Source organism: Xiphophorus couchianus, chromosome 5, assembly GCF_001444195.1.
Source record: "Xiphophorus couchianus chromosome 5, X_couchianus-1.0, whole genome shotgun sequence".
NCBI lineage: Eukaryota > Metazoa > Chordata > Actinopteri > Cyprinodontiformes > Poeciliidae > Xiphophorus > Xiphophorus couchianus.
In genome coordinates this window covers 41,315,638-41,337,429 of record NC_040232.1, presented here as the reverse complement: position 1 = coordinate 41,337,429, position 21,792 = coordinate 41,315,638, and the positions used below count along the sequence as shown (strand labels likewise).

Genomic DNA, 21,792 nt, shown 5'->3' with positions numbered 1-21,792 from the left:
CTTTTCTTGTTACTCCAAGGCCTGAATGGTTTATTCATAGTTTATTTAATGATTTATTCATAGTTGTTATGTTATTTTATTTTCAAATTTATTAGTCTGTGTACGAAGCTAATTTTGACATTTACCTCAGAAAGGAGGCATTCAATTTTGATTTAAATTTGATTTAATATGCCATTTATATGTTTTATTATTATTTTTAGCAACTCAATTTTGCAGGCCTGCACTTTTAAGTTATATAAGCCTTGCTTGTTCAATATTTATTGTTAAATCAAAACTTGTTTGGGTCCATATCAAAAGATTCATTTGTTCAACCTTGGCCCGCGGCTTTGTTCAATTTAAAATTTTGGCCCACTGTGGATTTGAGTTTGACACCCCTGCTTTAAATTCATGCCATCTAGTCTACTCAGCAATTTTCTTTTAGAGAGGAATCTGCACTTACTGCTTTTCATGGGTTGACAGTTGGCTCATTTAGGCTAAACTCTTCTAACACTGCAGTATATCCATTAATACTTCTCATTAACGCTCCTCAAAGTCAGTTAATCTTTTTGTGAGTTGGTTGTCACGCTGTCTTAAGGTTTCTGATTTGAGGTAGAAAAAATCCACACATATTTCTTTCTCCGTCCGGTTTGGAGGAGGGTGGGGTTTAGCGCTTCTCTTTCCTCACCAACTTCCGAGCCGTACACTCCGCCTTTATGCCCACGGGGCCGAGCTTCCGTTCCCGGATTCAATGATTAAGATACAGTCCCTGTATCAATTAGATAAAGTTTTAAAAGTTTTTATAAGACGTTTAGAACACAAGAACTGCTGTGACCCCGGATACAGTAATGTCATCTGAGATTCTTTCGTGCCACGTTCATGAAGCGCACGGCTCCCTCAGCTGCCTGGACAGAAACCTCCGAGCTCCGACAACAAAGAGGAAATGTGACTCGTCAGCGCAACAGTTAGTCTGAGTCACGCAGTTTTAGCAACGGGGGATTAATAACTTCTGTCTGTGTCTGACGTGTGTTTTCACCGTCGCGTTGACTCACGGACAGACACATTCAAGCTCGTCGACCGACCGGGACATCTGTCTCCCGAGTCTGCTGAGCCCTGCAGCTGCCGTTGTGAGGAGAAGGGGCCGCGGCCGGGATTCTCCGGCCCCTTTCAGGTGAAAGGCGTGGCTCTGGGAGAGAGAGCTTTGTTCAGCCTACACCTGACTGAGAGATTCAGTTAACCGAGCGGTCCGGGTTGAGCTGATAGCTGCTGTTAGCTTATTAAAATTCTACTAAATGGATACTAAATAGTAAGACTGGAGCAAATCTAGGGTCACTCGGACTCTGTGAACCGTAATAACTTATAGCACGTATTTGAGTCTTGACCCCTCGGACCGACGAGAGGAAACTGGGTCAGACTAGTTTTAGTGCTTATCTGTTTATTTTAACTGGGGGGTCATGGCGTTGTCTCAGATCCAGTGTCTGGATGAGAACCACGTCAACTGGCGCATTAGCGAGAGCAAGCCAGAGTTTTTCTACAGCGAGGACCAACGACTGGCCCTCGAAGCTCTCATCACCAAGGGCCGCGATGCGTTCACGGACTACATCCAGAAACACGAAGTCCGGGAGTTCCTCTCGGAAAGAGAGCTGGAGCTAGTCACGCGCACCGCGGAGGCGTACCGACCCGGGTACGAACACCACCAGAGGCCAGAGACGCCAGGGCCGGGGAATTTGACTCCAGGGTCCGGGGAAGAAGCAGAAGACGGGGAGGTGTCTCTCGCATATTGGCCAGACCGGTCCGAAGCCTCGGTGGCGGAGTTGGACCTTGGCTGGCCTGAAGCCATCTCATACCGAGGGGTCACGCGCGTGACCGTGTACACGCAGCCTCCCACTGAGGGTCACACGCACATCAAAGAGGTGGTTCGCAAGAGCATTGCATCAGCCCAGAAGGTAGGTGGTAATGAGGAGTATGGCAATAATAACGACTTTATTGGTAGAAAGTAATAATAACGGAAGTTTCCCTCCAAAAACAGAATATACACATGAGCTAAATCAGGATAGCTGGAGACCCAAAATACAGCTAATATTTCTTGTGAAACAATAAAACACTGTGCATCATGATTTTTAAACCCATTAAACGATATCCACATTTTGTCTTTAAGCTAATCAAATTACATTTTCTTTGATGCACAATGTCTTGAGCTTATTAAAATTAGATAAAGACTAAGGATACATACTATGATGAATAAATGAGGATAATCTTGTAAACTCTATGGCTCATTGGTCAAAGTAAGCTGTGCTAAGCTTAAACTCAGGTCATTGTAGCTTATAACTTAATAAACTAAATGATTAGTGTTTTAAAAAAAAATGTTTATCATTTATTTAGCAAGTGCTATGTTAAGATAGAAGATTGCTGACTTAACTTTATAAGGAGGAAATGCCAAAAAGGCAATCACTAAAGAACCTAGCGTTTCACAGAAGGCTGTATCCAGGTATATCAATGAAAAGTTTAGTGGAGAAAAAAAAGTTGGACACACAAGCAACAGCAATAATCTCAACCTTAAGAGAATTGGGAGTCAAACCCATCAGGACTTCAAGAGTCACCACAAACACAGACAACACACACAGACAGCTATAGCTATCACAAACTTCATGTTGGACCACTCATTGGTGAAGGAGAGAAAGCAGTGGTTTGATGATTAGTCGACAAAGTACTATTTTTTATGTCAAAGTATATTTTGGAAATCAAAACCCCAGGCTGGAGGAGAGTGGAAAGTCACAGAATCCAATCTGGTTGATGTCCAGTGTGACGTTTCTCACTGGAGCTGTATTATCTGCTGCTGTTGGTCTACTGTATCAGCTCAGCCTGTACCAGGGAACTATAGAGCATGTCTATGTTTATACATGCTATACATGTCTTGTATAATACTAATAGTGACTTAAGCTGCTTCCTGTGTACTGGTCACTAACCTGAAACAAATTCCCCTTTCACATGATAGGTGTTGGTGTGTTTGCACTCTTGCAGTGGAAAAATAAGTTTAGAGGTCTTAATTATTAATAAAAAATACTTTTATAACAATGATAATGTGGTTACATGCTAGTCACTATAATAAGTACTACTTGACTGTAAATTATTTTAGTGACAGAACAGCATATTTGATTTGCTCTTTGTAGAACCAGCGGCCATGTTTCCGCTCACTTGGCAAACTCTGTTTTGACTTTTCAGTTTAAATCTCACCATCTGCCACAATTTTCTGTCTCATAAATTTTGCTTCGCCTCATCCATGTGCCAGCCTTAGACACGCCTACAGCGTTTTATTGAGACAAGTTTGAGCTTGAAGTGTCAGTGGAAAGAAATGCACTTACGTCACTGAACCAGTTCACATGCCTGCACAATGTACATCACTTTTACCTTTCTTACTCATAAATCTTGGTACATGCTTATTCACTGGTTTAGTCTACAAAAGAAGCAAAAACCATTAAAATAATTAGACTTGGTCCAAAAATCATAAGTTCCTACTGATTGATTCATTTTCCAATGAACCTAAGAGAGGCAGTGCAGTGTTGTTGGCAGATTAATTATAGTCATCTTGATTATCTTCTAGCTGTGCAGTTTTAAGCTTCTAGTTTGGTTAAGTCAACGGGACTGTTGTTTTTCTGTGCAGCAGAGGAACACAGTGTCCAGTCAAGCAGCATTTTATCACCTCTCTGCAAAACACGTTTTGTCTCTAACAGTCATCTGACGAAACCTGTACTTTCTGGACTGGAATAAATGTTTTCTTAATTTATTGTTAGATTCTCCAAAGTGCCCAGCTTCCTCTGTAGATTAATGGGTTTAATATTGTTGATAACAGTAGAACAAACTGAACCCACCCTTGGAACAGGAAACGCTAACAACTTCTGGTTTCCTGTGTGTGTGTGCGCAGGTGATAGCTGTGGGGATGGACGTGTTTACAGATGTGGATATCTTTCGAGACCTTCTGGACGCGTCCTATAAGCGTAAAATCCCTGTGTACATCATTCTGGATATTGCTGCAGTGCCCTGCTTTCTTTCCATGTGTGGCAGAGCTGATATGCACCGGGGGCACCTAAAGGTCTGCATGCACATACACACACTATTTTGATGAGAAGCTTGGATTAGATAACAAGTCTGGAGTCACATAAATGGCAATAATTATAATTAAAACAGTTTTGATGTCCCAGAGAACATATTCTTAGGAAAATGACTGTTTTTAACCATAAGATCACACTTTTAGATGTACATCACTAATATTAGAGATCAAAGTTCTTTATTGATTTAGAGTTGCAAGCTTTTGCCTGCAGCCATCTAACTTGCACCAGCCAGTCATTCACTTAACCCCTTTGTTATTTTTTGCCTCTGAGGTAAACTGGTTCAGGCACTAACAGAAAATACTTAGCGTTTCACGGAAATTTTCTACAGGTTTTTTTTTTTTAGACTGGAGGCCAGGAAGATGCTGAATACATTCCTGTCTGTGCTGCAGGCAATTAGATAAACCACACACACTCTCAATTTGCTGTTGCTTATAGGTTTCTTTTTCTGTTCCTCTTCTTACTTTCAAACAGCATAATCTGCTTTCTTAACTTTATCTCCTCTCTTAACTTTTCCCTTTTATCTTTCCTCTTTGTTATTGCGAGCTTTTCCAGCTCCTTTCTTTAGCTGCTCCTGAGAGATTTCACACAGAACTATTGCTCAGCCAGGAACCACACCCTTATCACAGAACCCAAGACAAACACTACAGGGTGTGTCAATGAAGCACGACAGTCCAAGCTCTAACCTGCACAGTCACTCAACATCATGTGGAGGTCATTAAAGCTGACTCTTAAGCAACAAGGAAAGGCTTTTTTTGGGGGGCTCTCCAGTCTGTTGTTGCCATTATGTTTCCTTTGTGCATTAAAGGCCTTTCTGCAATGAATGCCAAATCCTGTAGAGTTATATAGTGTTAACACTGTATGTATGCGTGTGTGTGCATAGAATCTGCGAGTACGCTGCTGTGGAGGCTTGGAATTCTTCACACGATCGGCACAGAAGGTGCGGGGTTCCTTGAACGAGAAGTTTCTCCTTGTAGATGGAGACAGAGCCATCTCTGGCTCATACAGGTGAGCAGCCCATGAGTTAGTGCTTTGACACTAACATACTGATTATAATGTGTTAAAGTATTGCAAGACTGCCTTGTAGGATTTTTGTTTAAGTCTAACTTTTTTAGACTAAAGGTTTGTCCGATTTTCTTGAGGTTTTCACAGAGTGTTTTTACATATTCTTTTCAATGCTGTTATGTGCTCCGGCACATTGTAGTTATTTCTGTCTATTTTTTTTTTCACTTGGATTATTTTGTATAGAAGTTAGTTGTATGATTGTTGTTGTTGTTGTTTAATATACTTTAGAGTTTTGATAATTCTTTCTTGTAATTGGTCCGTTAATTTGTGACGCTGTTGGACCGCCTATAAATAGGCTGGGTTGCGCCAGGTAAGGGCGACGCCCACTCCCAACCAACACCGAGGATGCATTCTGACGCGGTGCGCACGTCTCCAGCCTGCCACACGGTAGTTTTTGTTAGCTGTTTGTCTGGTTGATGTTTTGTTTTTGTTGTAATTTTTGACCTGGTGGGACCGGTTGTCCTGTTTTCGATTTTTCTTTAACAGTAGTGTTTTTTTTCTTGTAGTCCGGTACTAGCAGGGGCTTCGACGGCCCTGTATAGGGTTGGCCTCCTGCTGTACCGTTTTGTTCTTTTTGATCGGCTCATCAGGTCCAACTTTCTGTTTATACTTTGGGATTTTTGTGTTCTTTCTTTTTTAGGACACGGGGAACCAAGGATTTAATTCTCTTTTTCTTCACAGAAAAATCAAAAGAAGCTCATCTTAAACAAAAAGGTCGAGAGAATTGAAAATAAAAATTACTTTTGAATCCTCATTTTTGTCTTCGTGTCCTCAATATGTTGTGCCCTTTGTGGACGTAACATATTTATGGGGGCTCGTCTAAACAAGGTTTACCTTTAGCGCCTAGTTGTGTCCTGAGCTTGTTTTGCGTTTGTTTCGGTTGTGTGGTTTTTCTCTGCAGTTTGGAACAGCTGGTGTGCGTTGCGGTGGTTTGATTGTGATAGTGGGCGTGGTTTTCTGGTCGCTTTTGTTTGTGCATGGGCTTTTAGCGCGGAGTGTGGCTTGATTCTGTGGTCTAGACATGGAGTTTGACCTGGATGAGTTTGTTAAAAAGCCCACGTTTGAGTCCTTGGGTAACTGCACAAAGGATCAGTTGCTGTTGATAGCCGATCAGTTCAAGGTTACGGTAAATAAACGTGCTAAAAGAGGAACAATTGAGGCTGAGTTGTTGGCAGCACTGGTTGAGGTTGGGATTTTTCCTGCTACAAGTTTGCCAAAAAGTCTTGTTGGGTCTCCATCCAGGGCTTCTTGGCCTGATAATCCGGTTCGTTTGAAGGAGCTTGAAGTTGAATTAGGACGGCTTGTTTTGAGAGAGAAGGAGCTGTATCTGGAACAGAGGAAAGTGGAGATACAAGCCGAGCTGCGTTTGAAGGAACTTGAGTTTGGTGCTGCGTCTTCGCAATCCCAATCAAATGATTTTGATGTGTGTAAAAATGTTCGCTTGGTTCCTCCATTTAATGAGCGAGATGTTGATAAATATTTCACGTTGTTTGAAAGGGTGGCGCTCACACTTAAATGGCCTAAGGAGGTGTGGACTTTGTTGTTGCAGTGTACATTAAGTGGCAAAGCGCAAGAGGCATATGCGTCTGTCTGTGGCAGATAGCCTTGATTTTGACAAAGTTAAAAACTCTATTTTGCGGGCGTATGAAATAGTGCCTGAGGCTTATCGCCAGAAATTTCGTAAGTTACAGAAACAGTATAATCAGACTTATGTGGAATTTGTTAGAGACAAAGAACTTCTCTTTGATCGCTGGTGCTCTGCTAAGAATGTTGCGGATTTTGTACAACTTAAGCAGCTTATTTTAATGGAAGATTTTAAAAATAGCTTGCCAGACAGAGTTACCACCTACTTAAATGAAAATAAAGTGTCAGACGTGTCGGAAGCGGCAGTGCTCGTTGATGAGTACGTGTTGACGCACAGAACTAATTTTGAGCGATCACATGTTTTTAAAATATTTGACGAATCGGAACATAACGGGAAGGAGTGTGTAAAACCTGTTTCATTCGTTGAATCAGCTACACCTGCTGCGCTCAATGGCGTCGAATGTCAGTCAGACCTTGTGTCGGATTTAAAACCGAATGTGACGTGTTTTTATTGTAAGAAGAGGGGGCACATTGTGGCCAATTGTCCGGTTTTGCAGAAGAAGAACACTAAGCCGGTCGCTCTGGTTCAAACGGTAAATCACGTTACCCAGTCACATTCCAATAAAAAGTCTTGTGAGTATGCTGATTTTATGCCTTTCGTTATGGACGGATTTGTTTCTGTGTCTCCTGCTGGTGAGAAAATCCCTGTAAAAATATTGCGGGATACTGCTGCTTCTCAATCCTTTATTTTGGAGGGGATTTTGCCGTTGGATGATGGCACTGCTATTGGTTCAGATGTGCCGGTTCGTGGTTTTGGCATGCAAGACATTAGTGTTCCTCTGCACAGAGTCGTGATCCAGTCTGAGCTGTGGTCTGGTGACGCTGTGGTTGGAGTGCGCCCTAGTTTCCCCATACCCGGCGTCTCCATGATCATGAGCAACGATTTGGCTGGGGGTCGAGTGTTAGTTACTCCAGACGTTACACCCGTCCCGGTGTTGCGCACCTGTCCGGATGAGCTTGCTCTTACCTTCCCTGATGTGTCCACGTCGTGCGCAGTTACGCGCGCAGCACTTAGGCGTCGACAGGAGGAAGATCCTGATGACCTGGATTTGAGTGAAACTTTTCTGTGCAACGCTGAACCCGAACGGGTCCCATTACGGAAAGGTGTGGAGGAGGTCATTTTTGATGTCAAGGCTCTGTCATTGTTCAGACAGCAGCTGATGGTGCTCCATAACACTGACGAAAGCTTAGCATCTTTGTTTAACGATGCGCAGGTTTTAAATCAACTTGACATAAAGCACCGTCATTCTAGCGCCTATCACCCGGAAAGTCAGGGCGCACTCGAGCGATTCCATCAACCGTTGGAAACGATGCTTCGCACCTACTGTTTGGAGTCCGAAAAGGACTGGGATGACGGGGTACGTTTACCACTGTTTGCTATACGGGAGGAGATTCAGGAGTCTCTGGGGTTTAGCCCGTCGGCCTTGTTTTTTGCTCACACTGTTCGTGGTCCTTTAAACCTCTTGAAGGAGAAGTGGTTGTGTGAAAAGTTTGGCCAAAATTTATTGGACTACGTCAGTGATTTTCGACTGAAGCTGAGCCGTGCGTGCGAGGTAGCTAAAGAAAATCTTCACACTGCACAGGCTACAATGAAGTCGTTATTTGACAGAAAGGCGGCCATGTGGGTTTTTGAGCCTGGTGGCAAAGTGTTGTTACTTCCGGTCCCTGGTTCCGGCTTACAAGCACGCTACAGTGGTCCTTATGTGATCAAGAGTAAGGTCAGCGGTAGAGATTATATGGTCTCTACTCCTGATCGGGGGCGGGCGTCACGCCTCTGTCATGTTAACGTGCTGGAGCCTTACATCGAGCGTGCGCCCTCTCTGCCTAAGGCGGTGAGTTGCGTTTCCAGTGGACGAGCTGTCTCATGCGTCGGTGCAGGTGCGGACGCACGGAAGGAGCTGTCCAGTGCTGACCCTGAAGGTGACGTCTTTTTCCCGGTTGTCTCAGAAGGACAGTTTCCAAATTCGGAGGTGTTGGGAAACTTACCTCTCCTGTTGTCTCACCTTGATTTTTCCAAGCAGGCTGATGTCATTAATTTGGTCCAGTCTTGTCGATCGCTGTTTGCAGACATTCCAACCCGACGCTCTTTCACGACTTTAGTCTGTTTACCTTTCTTTTTCTGAATGGGTTGAGTGTTTTTTTTGCAGGTTGCCTCAATCCCCATTCAGAGTCTTTGTGTGGGGGTGTTATGTGCTCCGGCACATTGTAGTTATTTCTGTCTATTTTTTTTTTCACTTGGATTATTTTGTATAGAAGTTAGTTGTATGATTGTTGTTGTTGTTGTTTAATATACTTTAGAGTTTTGATAATTCTTTCTTGTAATTGGTCCGTTAATTTGTGACGCTGTTGGACCGCCTATAAATAGGCTGGGTTGCGCCAGGTAAGGGCGACGCCCACTCCCAACCAACACCGAGGATGCATTCTGACGCGGTGCGCACGTCTCCAGCCTGCCACACGGTAGTTTTTGTTAGCTGTTTGTCTGGTTGATGTTTTGTTTTTGTTGTAATTTTTGACCTGGTGGGACCGGTTGTCCTGTTTTCGATTTTTCTTTAACAGTAGTGTTTTTTTTCTTGTAGTCCGGTACTAGCAGGGGCTTCGACGGCCCTGTATAGGGTTGGCCTCCTGCTGTACCGTTTTGTTCTTTTTGATCGGCTCATCAGGTCCAACTTTCTGTTTATACTTTGGGATTTTTGTGTTCTTTCTTTTTTGGGACACGGGGAACCAAGGATTTAATTCTCTTTTTCTTCACAGAAAAATCAAAAGAAGCTCATCTTAAACAAAAAGGTCGAGAGAATTGAAAATAAAAATTACTTTTGAATCCTCATTTTTGTCTTCGTGTCCTCAATATGTTGTGCCCTTTGTGGACGTAACAAATGCCTAACTATTTCCAGTGAAATCAAGCCACTTTAAATCTGACCTGAGCATTCAGGCACAAACGGCTAGTGAAATCCAGAGAGAAACTAGTGTGTCAACAAATAAAATGCACTTTAACTTTTTTTTTTAGCTTTACATCATGTTATAATGTTATCCTCTCCTCAAAAAACACCTGAATGTTGCCTTGATTCTTTCATGCATGTTTGAGAAATCCTTTAATTTCCATGGCAACCTTCCAGCCATGCAAAACAACCTGGCCCCGTCTTTGAGGGCATCATATCAGAACGATAAAATATACTGCATATATACAGTGAGGAAAATAAGTGTTTGAGCACTCTTTGCAACTTTGCAAGTTCTCCCATTTAGAAATCATGGAGGGGTCTGAAATGTTCATTTTATGGTCATGTCCACTCAGAGAATCTGAAAAAAAAATCTGGAAATCACAATGTATGATTTTTTAAAAAATAATTTATTTGTGTGTTACTGCTGCCAATCAGCAAAAAGACTGGCCCTCAAAGACCTGTTAGCTCACCTCTAAAAAGTCCACCTCCAGTTTGAGGTCATTAGCTGCATAAAGATTCATGCTCACCTCACACAATCAGACTCCAACCACTAACATGACTAAGACCAAAGAGCTGTCCAAAGACACCAGAGACTAAATTACAGACCTCCACCAGGCTGGACAGGGCTATGGGGCAATTGCCAAGCAGCTTGGTGAAAAAGATCAACTGTTGATCAATTATTAGAAAATTTACCGCATGTCTTCCCACCTTTTTTTCCCCCTTTCCTGTCAGCCTATTTCCATATAAGCCCACAAAAGACCCCCTGGAGGGGAGAAAAAAAAAAGAAAATGGAAGAAGCTAAATATGATTGTCAATCTCCTCTGGACTGGAGCTCCATTCAAGATCTCACCTAAGAAAGGCGAGGAATCAGCCCATCACTACACGGGAGGAGCTTGTCAATGTCCTGAAGAGAGCAGGCACCTCTGTTAACAAGATTACTGTGGGTAGTACACTAAGACGTCATGGTTTAAAATCATGCACGGCACAGAAGGTTCCTTTGCTTAAATCAGCACACGTCCAGGCCCATCTTAAGTTTGCCCATGACCATTTAGATGATCCAGAGGAGTCATGGGAGAAAGTTATGTGATCAGATGAGAGCAAAATAGAACTTTGGAGGACAAAGAATGATGAGTACCATCCCAAAAACACCATCCCTACTGTGAATCTTGGGGGTGGAAGCATCATGCTTTGGGGGTGTTTTTCTGCACATGGGACAGGATGACTGCACTTTATTAAGGAGAGGATGACTGGGGCCAGGTATCGTGAGATTTTGTAGAGGTGAATCGGTCTGATGTCAATATCTGTATTGATCCCAATATTGAAAGAAATTCCAGATCAGTATAGGTGACAATGTGCCAGATCTATAAGAGCAGATCTATTCTATTGCAGTTTATTTTTTACATGTTTGACCAAGGTAGTCAACCTATTGTTTTTGTCAGTTTCAGTTTCTTTTATTCTTTATTTTACATTGGCTGTTCTACTCCTAATTGCACTGACTGAATACATTAAAGTTGTATTTGTACATGTTTGACCAAGCTTGTGAAGCTGTTGGTGTATTGGTGCAGAGTTATTAAATGAATTTGTAATTCAGTACATTCGACTGTTAGAAATAAAAAAAAAAACAACAATTCAGCTGTTTTTCTGTAACTGATCGGTAGCAGCCGATATGAAATATCTGTATCAGAAGTGAACAATGTGGATCGCTGCATCCTTAGAAATTTGGGGGGGTTCATGTGTGAAAATGTCCAAGGAATAAGAATACTTATGCAAGGACCTTAGTGAATGATTTTTTAGAACTGTCAGTTCATCATATCATGTCCTCCTTTTTGACTGCCAGTTGACCTGAGAATATGATAAAGGAGTAGAAGGCAAAACAGTAAAATTCATCAGTTATTGTGAAACCTCTGTACAAGCAAATCACTTTCAGAGCCATTACACCCCGTGCAAAGGTTTCACTATCCAATGTTTTCCTTTCAGATCTGTTGCTGCATGATGCATTACGCCTGTCACCATCTGATGCCAGTTGAAGTAAATTAGCCTGAATTTCCTGCATGCTAACACTGAAACCTTAGTCTTCAGTTCTGAGCCGTTCCTGCCTTCTGCATCGCCACTGATTCTTCCAGAAAATGTCATCCTAGACAATTATGCAATTTGATCAAAACATAATTAGATGATGTTTGACTTCAGCAAACAGACATCTGGTGTAATTATTAAACTACATTACAGTATGACCCACAGTGCAGGAATCTGCAGACCGAAGCATGTTCAGTTATCGCTGTGACCTTATGCTTTAATCTATGTGTCATTCCAGTTTCACCTGGTCCTCGTCCCGTCTGGACCGGAACCTCATCACTGTCATCACAGGGCAAGCAGTGGAGACCTTCGACCTGCAGTTCCGGGATCTCTACCTCATGTCCCGGGGAGTGTCCCTGAGCAAGGTTTCCTTGAAGGACGAGCCGATCCCTGACCCACTCCCTCAGGCGGTACCGGCTCCTGTCCCGGCTTCTGTCGCAAGGAAGCTCATCAATCCCAAATATGCACTGGTGGCAGTGGGAAATCACACCAGCCCCACCTCCTCTGACCAGAACTCAAGTAAAAAAGAATTAAACACCCAGAATCTTGCTGGGCTGAAGGTGACGAAAGGACGTCTTAAGGAAGTTATGAAAGAGGCGCCATTACATCCGGGCTTAGTCAATCTGGAGAAAGCCAACTTAATCCCCTATCTTCCCACCTGGCCAGAGCCAGACCCCCCGAGTGACGTGATCGGCTTCATCAATATTAGAGATGAAAAGAGGGCGCATCAGGTTCACTTACAGAGGTCAGAAAGGTTCGAGGTTAGTCAGGCTATACGCTTCAGTGCACCACTGACTCAGCCAGTGGCAGCTGAGGAATCCACCTCAAATCAGGACAAAAAAGAGCTAAAAACAGAAAAACATAGCAATCCTAAAGGTCCTACGGCCATACTTTCAGCAGAAAACAAGCAAACAGAATCTCCAGATTCCCCTCAGCAACCAACCACAACTCCACAACATAATCCACAACCGCCAAAGTCTCCAACCCAAGCCAAAGTTGCTGCTGATTCACAACCTACACACAGTGCTGGAAAAACTCTAGATACAGCACATGCAGGACCTCCTGTCCCCAAACGCCGCACGCTGCAGTTAGTCATAGACCCCACCTCGGCAGAGCACCCTGGTGAGGCTCAGGTCATGCTGATAAAAATGGATCAGGTTGATAATTTGCACACAGAGCACGCTCACAAGGAGCTGGTTCCCAACCGCAGCCAGTTAACTTCAAAGAACGATGGCGGAGACTCGGGCAGCAATGAAGAGGGGAGCCAAGACAGCACTAAGGTCATATGTGACCGAGCAGTCAACGAAGACCCCTCAAGTTTATCGACGGCATCAGAGGAGGAGTTTTATGACTGTCCTCAACAGGAGGCCAGTGACCTGCTGATCAACGGCGGGCAGACTGGATCCGGCAGAGGGCAGTCCCATGGAGACGGACTCAACATGATGGCTCGCTTCTCTCAGAGCATGCTGGACCTGCGTGAACCCCGCCAGTCGGAGGGAGGCGCTTCCCTCATTCGTCAGTCCCAGCAACTACGTGGACTGGAACATGCTTCCCCACACCGGCACCTCGGACAGGTGAGCACACACTACAGAATTCTACCCACGTGCTAGTCTGTATGAGGTGCTAAAAGAATGAGCTGGTCACAGAAAAGAACTAAAATGACCTATGATCATCTCATATACTCTGTGTGGCTTTACTGTGTTTTTGGCTGTGTGTGAGTTTAGGTTCTTCAGTTACCAGTCAAGACAACTTGCTTGGTTTGAACCATTTGATCCAAGGCCTTAAAAACCTAACCCCATGCTCTCTTCCACTTCTTCTCAGGTTACAACAGAATTTGTTGTGCTGTCTTGAGATTTTGTGTGAAAGACTCACACAAGGTAGCATAAAACTGCAAAGAAGAAGAAAAATATAATGATTTACAATATTTAATATGTACTTTCATTCAGCTCCCATTTCACTGATACCATAAATTAAAATACAGTTGAAGCATCTGCTTTCAGAAGTCATCTAATCAATTAATAAAGGCCATTGCTCTCTATTTATGTAGAGTGAAGAGTGCCAAATTCCAATAAATAACTTATGAAATTATTTAAATGCCATTAATTTATTAAAAACGGAAATAAATACACAAATAATGTATTCAATTGATTTATTTCCAGTTATAATAATTTCACACATTTAAATTGTTTAGTCATTTTTGTAATTTGCCAGTCTTTGTTCTCCATATGCAATATAATTTCAAAAATAAAAGTTAAACTTTTGCAAAGAAAACAGGTTTCTTGTAAAATGAGGCCAGCAGAGTCTTTTCCATCCACATGTAAAAAGTGTGGAAAAATAGAAAGTCCACCTAAGAAAATAAGCTAAATGATATAAAAGAACATTCCATAAACCATTAGGATCAATCTGGTGGGAAATATCTAAAGTGATAATGCATAAAAATATAGCAACTGTTCAAACCAGCCTGACTATATATTGTTTATATAATTAAAATATTTATTATCTGACATAATTATTGATCCAGGTTAATACATTTTGAGAAAATGATGAGCCTGTAGCTCTGGAGCCTGCGGTTGTAGACCCCTGACGTGAACTGACAGGCTCAGACTCATTCAGAGAAGCAGCCCAGAGGCCACAAGAAGACGTGTTTACTGCAGCTTCATGTCTTCTGCATGATGCTGGACTAGGAGGGAGATAAGAGTTGATAAGATGGAGCTAAATCCAGAGCAGTTCAGGAAGACAAACTTGTTAGAGGCTGTAAGACTTGAGACTGGGACAGGGATTCAAGCATATGACCTTAAACATATAGCCAAAGCTATAATGGAAAGGCTTGGATTAAAGTGTGTTAGAATGGCCTAGTCAAATTCCAAATCCAACTGAGAATCTGTGGCAAAACTTGAAAATTTCTGTTCAGATTCTCTAAATCCAGTGTGATAGAGATTGAGATATTAGCAAAGAAGAATGGGTAACATTTCTATCTGTGGAAAAAGAGGCCAGGAGGTTCCACCAGCTCTGATGGATCCAAGCGAACAGCACACCCTCAGCTTTTTATTCCTTAACGTCTTTCAAACCATGCATCATTCTCACTTTACAGGTGTGCAATTTTATGTCACAAATAGTGACATAAAATTGTATTAAACACGTTTAGTGACATGTGAAAGATTTAAATGAGTAGGCATACTATGGTGTTGTATATTTTAAGTAAATCTTCAATCAAAAAAGGAAAAATTATAGGACGTTGTGTTTGCATATTTTGTGTAATTTAAAATTTTGTAGTTTTCTTGTTTTTAGTGTGTAATAAAAAAATCAAAGCATGCTATCATCACTCCTTTAAAAAGGCTGAAATTAATTTTTAGATCTAAAAAATAATCGAGATGAATTACAGCTATCCTGCTTGACCTTTAACCTCTTCAGGTTAAAGTGATCACTGGGAAAGTCCTGAGCTTCCCCGAAATCGCAATAGACTGACAAGAAAAGCACACAGACACGCAAGCAGCACACACACACACCCTCTCATACACACACCTGTTTTACAAACTGATGTCAAAATCAGTTCATTTCATCTCTGATAGCAAAGCAAGTTTCTACCTGCATAAACCTGGGATGTTTTACCTTTGTTTTCTTAATTAAAATCTGTGCCAGCATGTTGTTCAGTGTTTGTGTTTGTGTGTGTACGCACCTGGATAGAGAGCTCGGCTAATCATACCCGGCAGGATGATGAAGATGAAGGGCAGCAACTTTAGATAGGCGGCAAAGATCGACGCTCCCTTCACATGACTCATGTTTTTAGCTGATAGGGACCGTTGTACAATAACCTGCATGTTCAAAGGAAATAAAACAGGAACAAATGATTAGATCAAGAGACTACAGGGTGAACCGACAGGGTGAAATAAGGTGCAATCTCCATTAAAACTAAATCCAGTCAACTACCTTTGAAATAAAATGCAAACCTGTGTTTTTCACAGGAGACAATTCAGATACTCAAACTTAGGAAAAAAACAGAGAAGTCTTAAACAGTAATACAAAACTCTGATAATGCCTACTTTTAACTTATAGGTCAACTGTAGAAATGTACATAAATAGAAATATAATTTTAAATGATCATACAGATAATCATTTCAATGAACCAAAAGAGTTCATTTTTTTCTACATGTCAAGTAAAAATAACTAAAAATGTCAGTTGTTTATTATTTCTGTTTTTTATGTCATTTATTTTCCTTTTTCTCCACTCACTACACAAGTTTAAACCAATTCTACACTGCAATGCTATACAGGAGACAAAAGAAATAACCTCAGTTGAATAAATTTCTTAATAATTTTAATAAAAAATGTATTCAACGTTAGGTGAGTTTGTTTAACATAATCAATCTTTCTTGTGATCAACTGTTAGTTCCTTCATTTGATGAACACTTCATATCAGACGAATTTGTTGATTGTTATGCTATACTTGTCAACATTTGATTGAAATATAACATACCTTTTATATTCCACCATCAATTAAAAAAGTAAAAGTAAATACTTTTGAAAGCTAAATGACTCAGGAAAAGTTGACGATCTCAGAAGAGATTTTGCAGTTCTCCACATAGATTCAATTCAAGTGTTCATAAACAGCATTCTCCAAATCTATTGGCACCCCTATAACAGACATGTAACAAATTTCAGTAATATGATTTGAAAGATCCAACTTAAAATAAAATCCCACTTTAAGAAAAAATGGGTCACAAATGAGTTTTGTCACGTCATCCTGCAACATGCAACATAAGGCAGATGTGAGTTAAGTCAAGAAACACGCCAGTTGCCTACATTTGCCCCTACCTGCTGTCAGAACAACGGCTAAACCATTAAAAGCAACAGGAAACTGTGACAAACGAGAGTCAATTAACACCTCCCACCAGCTGGCTCTCCATGTCCCCCAAATCCCTTCACCTACCTTCACCCCCTGCTCCAGGTGCGGATATGCAAACATCAGCATTTGACTCAGGCAGCGCAAATGTGCTGTTACTAGTTGTGGTTTATTACTGACCCTCACGTCAGTATGTTGGGTCAAAATCACTCTTTTCCAGCTGTTTTTCCCCACAGTGAACAGGGAGGGATTAAAAGATATTCCCTGAAGTTTACGATTAGAAAACTACTTTAAGTTTATTACTAATTTTGTCAATGCATTCAAAGATTACATTTTTTCTACATTTTACTGAGGTTGGTAATAATCATGGAAGAAGTTAGAATTAGAATTGATAGTTTACACTGTGCACATCTACAATGAGATTAAAGAAAGTTTCACTTGTAATAATTTTCTGTTCTTAGAAAATATTCTCGCTTGCTAAAATGTTAGATTGTGTTGTAAGAGGATTTGAGGGATTTTCATGTTTGGTTTAGAAGTAAGATAGTTTTGAACTCACAGTAGCACTCAGGAGCAAAACAATTAGTAAAAAAGATCATCTGTGTGACTTTTGTAAATACCTAAAGCATAAATGACTGGCTACTTTTGTTCTGTCATGTTTAGGAGATTTTTAATAGATATGGCTGCTCCATTTTGTTTTTTGTAGTTTTTTATTTAGACATCTTAGACACTTAAAAATTAAGGCAGTGAGTTTTGACACATTTAAAAGATATATATTTTAATGTATCTGTTAAAAATAAGACATTTTTACACCATATACATTAATGACTTTGGTAAGCAGTCATTTTAGCAATGTTTGACATCAACAGTGACAAAGGTGAGCAATGGGAGTTATTGTATCTCTATAGACATAGTTTTATTGCATATCACATGGTTTAGCTTGTGGAGCAGTGTGGTAAAAAGATGAAATAAAAATGTGACTGGCTTCCTATTCCTTTTTGTACTTGCATTTACACTTATAGAAACTGTTCTTAGCAGCTTCAGTTTATTTTCTGTTTGCGTCTGATAAGATTGTTGGTGTATTGTTCTCCACTCGGTGCAAGAGATGACAAACTGCATGACTTTGAGTGAGAGAGAAATATTTTTGAGTTTACTCCAATTATTTTGGTCCAGATACTGAAATAACACACTGATAAAGAGCATAGAAAATGATGTGGAAAGCTGAAGAGGGTTGAAATGGAGTGAGAAATTCTACAGTTATTACATACAGAAATATTATTCTTTAAACACATAAACCGTTTCTGCAATCGTGTAGTTTCACAGTAGAAAAACATTGCAGACCTCTAACTGAGAGCATTGGAGACTTTTTCTCTTTTGCCATTTTCCCCACTAAGTTTGGTGGCTAAATAAATCAGTCAGCTTTGTTTGACACACTTCTAGAGTTTTAAGTAGGTAGGCATATTTTATAGCTTATTTTCTGTAGATAATAATGAAGCCATAAGCTTGACGCTCTCTGTATTTCCCCTTCGGTCCACTTGATGACGAAATGACAAAAAACCAAACTGGATCCTCTTGATAAAGTTAAGCAGTTTACTTCAAAAATAAAAACGATACAAATGTTACTTTCCACAAAAAGAATAAAACAAAAGAGACGAAAGAGGTAAAAAAAACTGTGTGGCTCCACTCCAACTGCCCTTCTAGCCACAACTTAAAATCTTTAACTGCAGTTAGATATTCACATTTACTAGAGGCCATTAGCATAGTCTATTGCACATTGTCTATTGCAAAGTGGGGCCCCTGATCATTTTGGGCCGACATCCTGCATGTTTTAGTTCTCTCCCTGGTTTAACACACCTGGATCCAATGATGGCTCATTAGAGGCCTAAGAAGAACATTGACCTGCTGAAAAGGTTGTTGGTACCACCAGGGAGAGAACTAGGACATGCAGGATGCCGGCCCTCCAGGACCCACTTTGGGCATCACTGCATTAGACTACGCTAATACAATGTGCTGTGCATTAAAAAAAAAAAAAACCCAAAAAGGGCAGTGGGGGCATCAAAGATAAAAGGGGCAGGGGCTCAAGCCCCCCCTGCACTTGCCAGGGCCTTAAATTGTCTAATATAAAATTTCTTTGCATGAGAGATTTAGTTGGTAATCATTGTTATCCTAATAACCAAATTATCATAAGAAATTGCATATATTTTGAAAGGATGTCAAGTAAAGTGAAGCAGTCTGTAAGGTCAAATATTTATTACAAGGATAGCAAGGGGAGCTTTGATTAGTAGAACATAAAAAATATCTTGGAGTTAAATAAATATGTTACCTTCTGATATGCCTTTATTTTGTTATATAATTTCAACTTAAGTTGAAATCACTGATAAAATGTAACTAATAAAATGCTTAAATGCTTGAGTTTATGAAACCTGAAGACATAACACCAATAATCAAGCCTTGTGGTGCTCAGTCGGTCACTCATCTCTTTGTATTCTGTCTCTGCTTCGGTTCCAGGCCTCAAGGTCTGCAGCTCGTGAAGTGAGGATCAGGGGACCCAAAGTAATCCTTGCAAAACCAGGAAGTTTCCACCGCCCACCCCGGACCGCTGGGCTCGTGATCGGAGGACACCGTTATTGGCAGGGGCAGTTGGTGCCGCCCGACTTGGGCCAGCTGCAGGTGGAGCCCCGCTCAGGGAGGTCACCACGGAGACACAGCCCCGGATACAGGAAGACATCGCCTCAGCCAACAGCCGACCAAATGGGGTTGTTTGGAGTGTCTCTGTCAAAACTCAGCTCCTTTAGAAATTTGAAAGGGCGAGCAGGAAGCTCTCAGAAAAAAGCCTCTCAGACTAATAAAGCTGCTAGGTAGAGCAGTGGCTCAGAACAGACGAGAGTTTTGCTGACAAAACTTCCAGTTTAGAAACTGGAAACTTCAGTCTGGACTCGTTTCTGTCATCTCCATTTTAAGACCTACAATGTAACACAGTCTAGACCTGTCGCAATAAACAAATCAATTAATCGCACAATAAATTAAAATGAGCTCAATAATAAAATGAGGGCAGTACTATTGCTTGTTTGTTTTCGTCATCTCTCTCTTTCTACCAGAAACTGGATGACAGAAAGCTCAATTCTGCTGCCTGGAGTTACTCCTCCCCTCTGGTTTCCTTGGTAACGGCTAAACACACAGGGAGTTAAAAGCCTCAGTTTTCCTCCTCTCAGGCTGAACCTGAGTGGAGGTTCAGCCTGCCACACAAGGGACAGATGGCAAAAATGACAAATGTTGAACAATTTTCAACTTTCTTATGTAGTCTGCGTGTGCGAGATAGAGATTTCACATGAATGAATTACGCTGTTCACTTGTCGGGATGAGTGCAAGTGTCTGTCGCCTCACTGCACAAACTCCATAGAAATAAATGGAGAGGGAGCAGCGCTGTCTCCAGTCATCACTGTGCGACCATTACCTCAGTTACCTGCCAGGCTCCTGGTCTCCTACCACAGAGCGCAGCAGAAAGCCCAGTGAGGAGGAGCGAGCTGGAGAAACGCTGGTTTAGCCGAACTTGACAGCTTCAGTCTGGGAGGCTTTGGATTCAAACTGAATGACCGTGGTGAACCACTGAACCTGCAGAGCTGCTACATACTCCTCTCTTCCCTGCCATCAACAGTGCTTAATGTGAACCCCTCCAGCACCCCTCACAATTTTTTAGATTTGAAAGGTCTTACAGTTCCAGTGTTAAATGGTCTTTTGAAATTAGTTTATTGACCCCTTAGAGGGTGTATTTGCATTGTTAGACAATTTTTATGCTATTAGTTAACAATGGTCTCAAAATGACAATGTTATAGTTTATAATATTTTCTGAAACAATTAATTTCCCAGAAAAAATTGTTATTGTGACAGGCCTACTTACAAGAACTATTTATGGTAAGAAGAAATGTCTGTGAGGAAGAACCTGGGGTAGTGACAAAGCAGTTCATATTTGTGTCTACAGAAATGCAAATGTACCACGGATAATTTGTTTTGACCAAAAGACTGAAATGTCTTCTCCATGTGGTACTACATCCAGTGAGCTCCGGCATTCTTCTCTGCCTAACCAGACACTTCACTTCCCCCCAAAGCATGTTGAGCCTGGACTTATCTCAATTGCTTTTCTTTTTCCTTCTAAGTTTGTTCATATCCAACATAAACATAAAAATGTGTCTTGAGTTATGAGAGATTGTCTACTTCTGGAAACAAATCAGCCTTTAGCACTGACAGCACTGTGATTGGTTACAGAAGGCTATGTTGATTACTTTTACATATTTGACAAAGGTTGTTGATAACCTGTGCAAATGTAGATGTAATATCAAGTACTGTTACGGGACCAAAAATTAATGTTTTAAATAAAAGGAGAGAATATTTCTTAGCCAACTGTTGACTAAATCAGCCAGAATCCAACTGAAAAAGACAGTTTAAATGTTTCAAGAAGGGTTTTTAAAGTGTTTGAGATGCTATTTTATGCTTGAATAGCTTCACTGCACAAACCTGCACATATTAGTCTTTTCCAGCATCCCATCAGATTGTTTTTTGCAGAAAAAATTAAAGTCCCGGCCCTAATATTGAATTTTGTGATTGTAACATAACAAAGTGTTAAGGTATTCAAGTTTAAGTCAATACTTAAACTTGAATACCTTAAGTTTAAGGTATTCACTTAAACGTAAGGTATTGAGTGAATACCTTAATACCTTAATAATCCTCCATGGATTATGGAGGTCTACACGTTCATGTCTGTACTTCTTGGAGGACTGATAAAACAGCCGTGTGTTTTTCAGAAGTAATATTTACTGAACATAGAAGAAGAATATTCCCACTAAAACAGAAGAGTGAGCTACTTCAGTCTGTTTTGCCTCCACTAGAAAAAGAATGACTTTTTTCAAATTTCTCAACTTGATGACCTCTAAGGTTCCACTGAGAGACCCTAAGGAAGAAATTCCTTCACAGAGGCTTTGAATTTCTTTAAAATAGTTTAGCCTGACTCACCTTATGTTTAGCTTGTCAAGTAAATCAACCAAGTTAATTATAATCAACATTTACCATCAATAAAAAAGCCTCTTGGTTCTACAATAAATTAAACTTAAAGTCTTTCTACATGGGCTGAACTAAGCAGTAAAATCTTTGGAGCATTCAG

General features: G+C 41.0%; 2 protein-coding genes across 2 annotated transcripts in view; one reads left to right on the top strand and one right to left on the bottom strand.

The window, feature by feature from the left end:
- The window catches only part of slc5a10 (solute carrier family 5 member 10), a 74,069-nt gene that overhangs the window by 17,927 nt on the left and 34,350 nt on the right, over nucleotides 1-21,792 (bottom strand). The window contains exon 9 of the mRNA XM_028018057.1: nucleotides 15,477-15,612. Coding sequence (XP_027873858.1) covers nucleotides 15,477-15,612 — 136 coding nt within the window. The remainder of the gene's footprint in view (nucleotides 1-15,476; nucleotides 15,613-21,792) is intronic.
- Nucleotides 685-21,030, top strand: fam83gb (family with sequence similarity 83 member Gb). Its single transcript, XM_028018056.1, has 5 exons — nucleotides 685-1,922; nucleotides 3,899-4,066; nucleotides 4,966-5,090; nucleotides 12,039-13,374; nucleotides 19,146-21,030. Exons 1-5 carry the CDS (start codon nucleotides 1,431-1,433, stop codon nucleotides 19,497-19,499), a joined length of 2,475 nt encoding a protein of 824 aa, XP_027873857.1. The 5' UTR covers nucleotides 685-1,430; the 3' UTR covers nucleotides 19,500-21,030.

What these genes read in the sequence shown, in the direction of transcription:
- fam83gb (XM_028018056.1), top strand. Translation starts at nt 1,431, where the DNA reads ATGGCGTTGTCTCAGATCCAGTGTCTGGATGAGAACCACGTCAACTGG. An exon ending in GCATTGCATCAGCCCAGAAG is followed by an intron (nt 1,923 to 3,898) that starts GTAGGTGGTAAT and finishes GTGTGTGCGCAG; the next exon opens with GTGATAGCTGTGGGGATGGA. An exon ending in CACACCGGCACCTCGGACAG is followed by an intron (nt 13,375 to 19,145) that starts GTGAGCACACAC and finishes CTTCGGTTCCAG; the next exon opens with GCCTCAAGGTCTGCAGCTCG.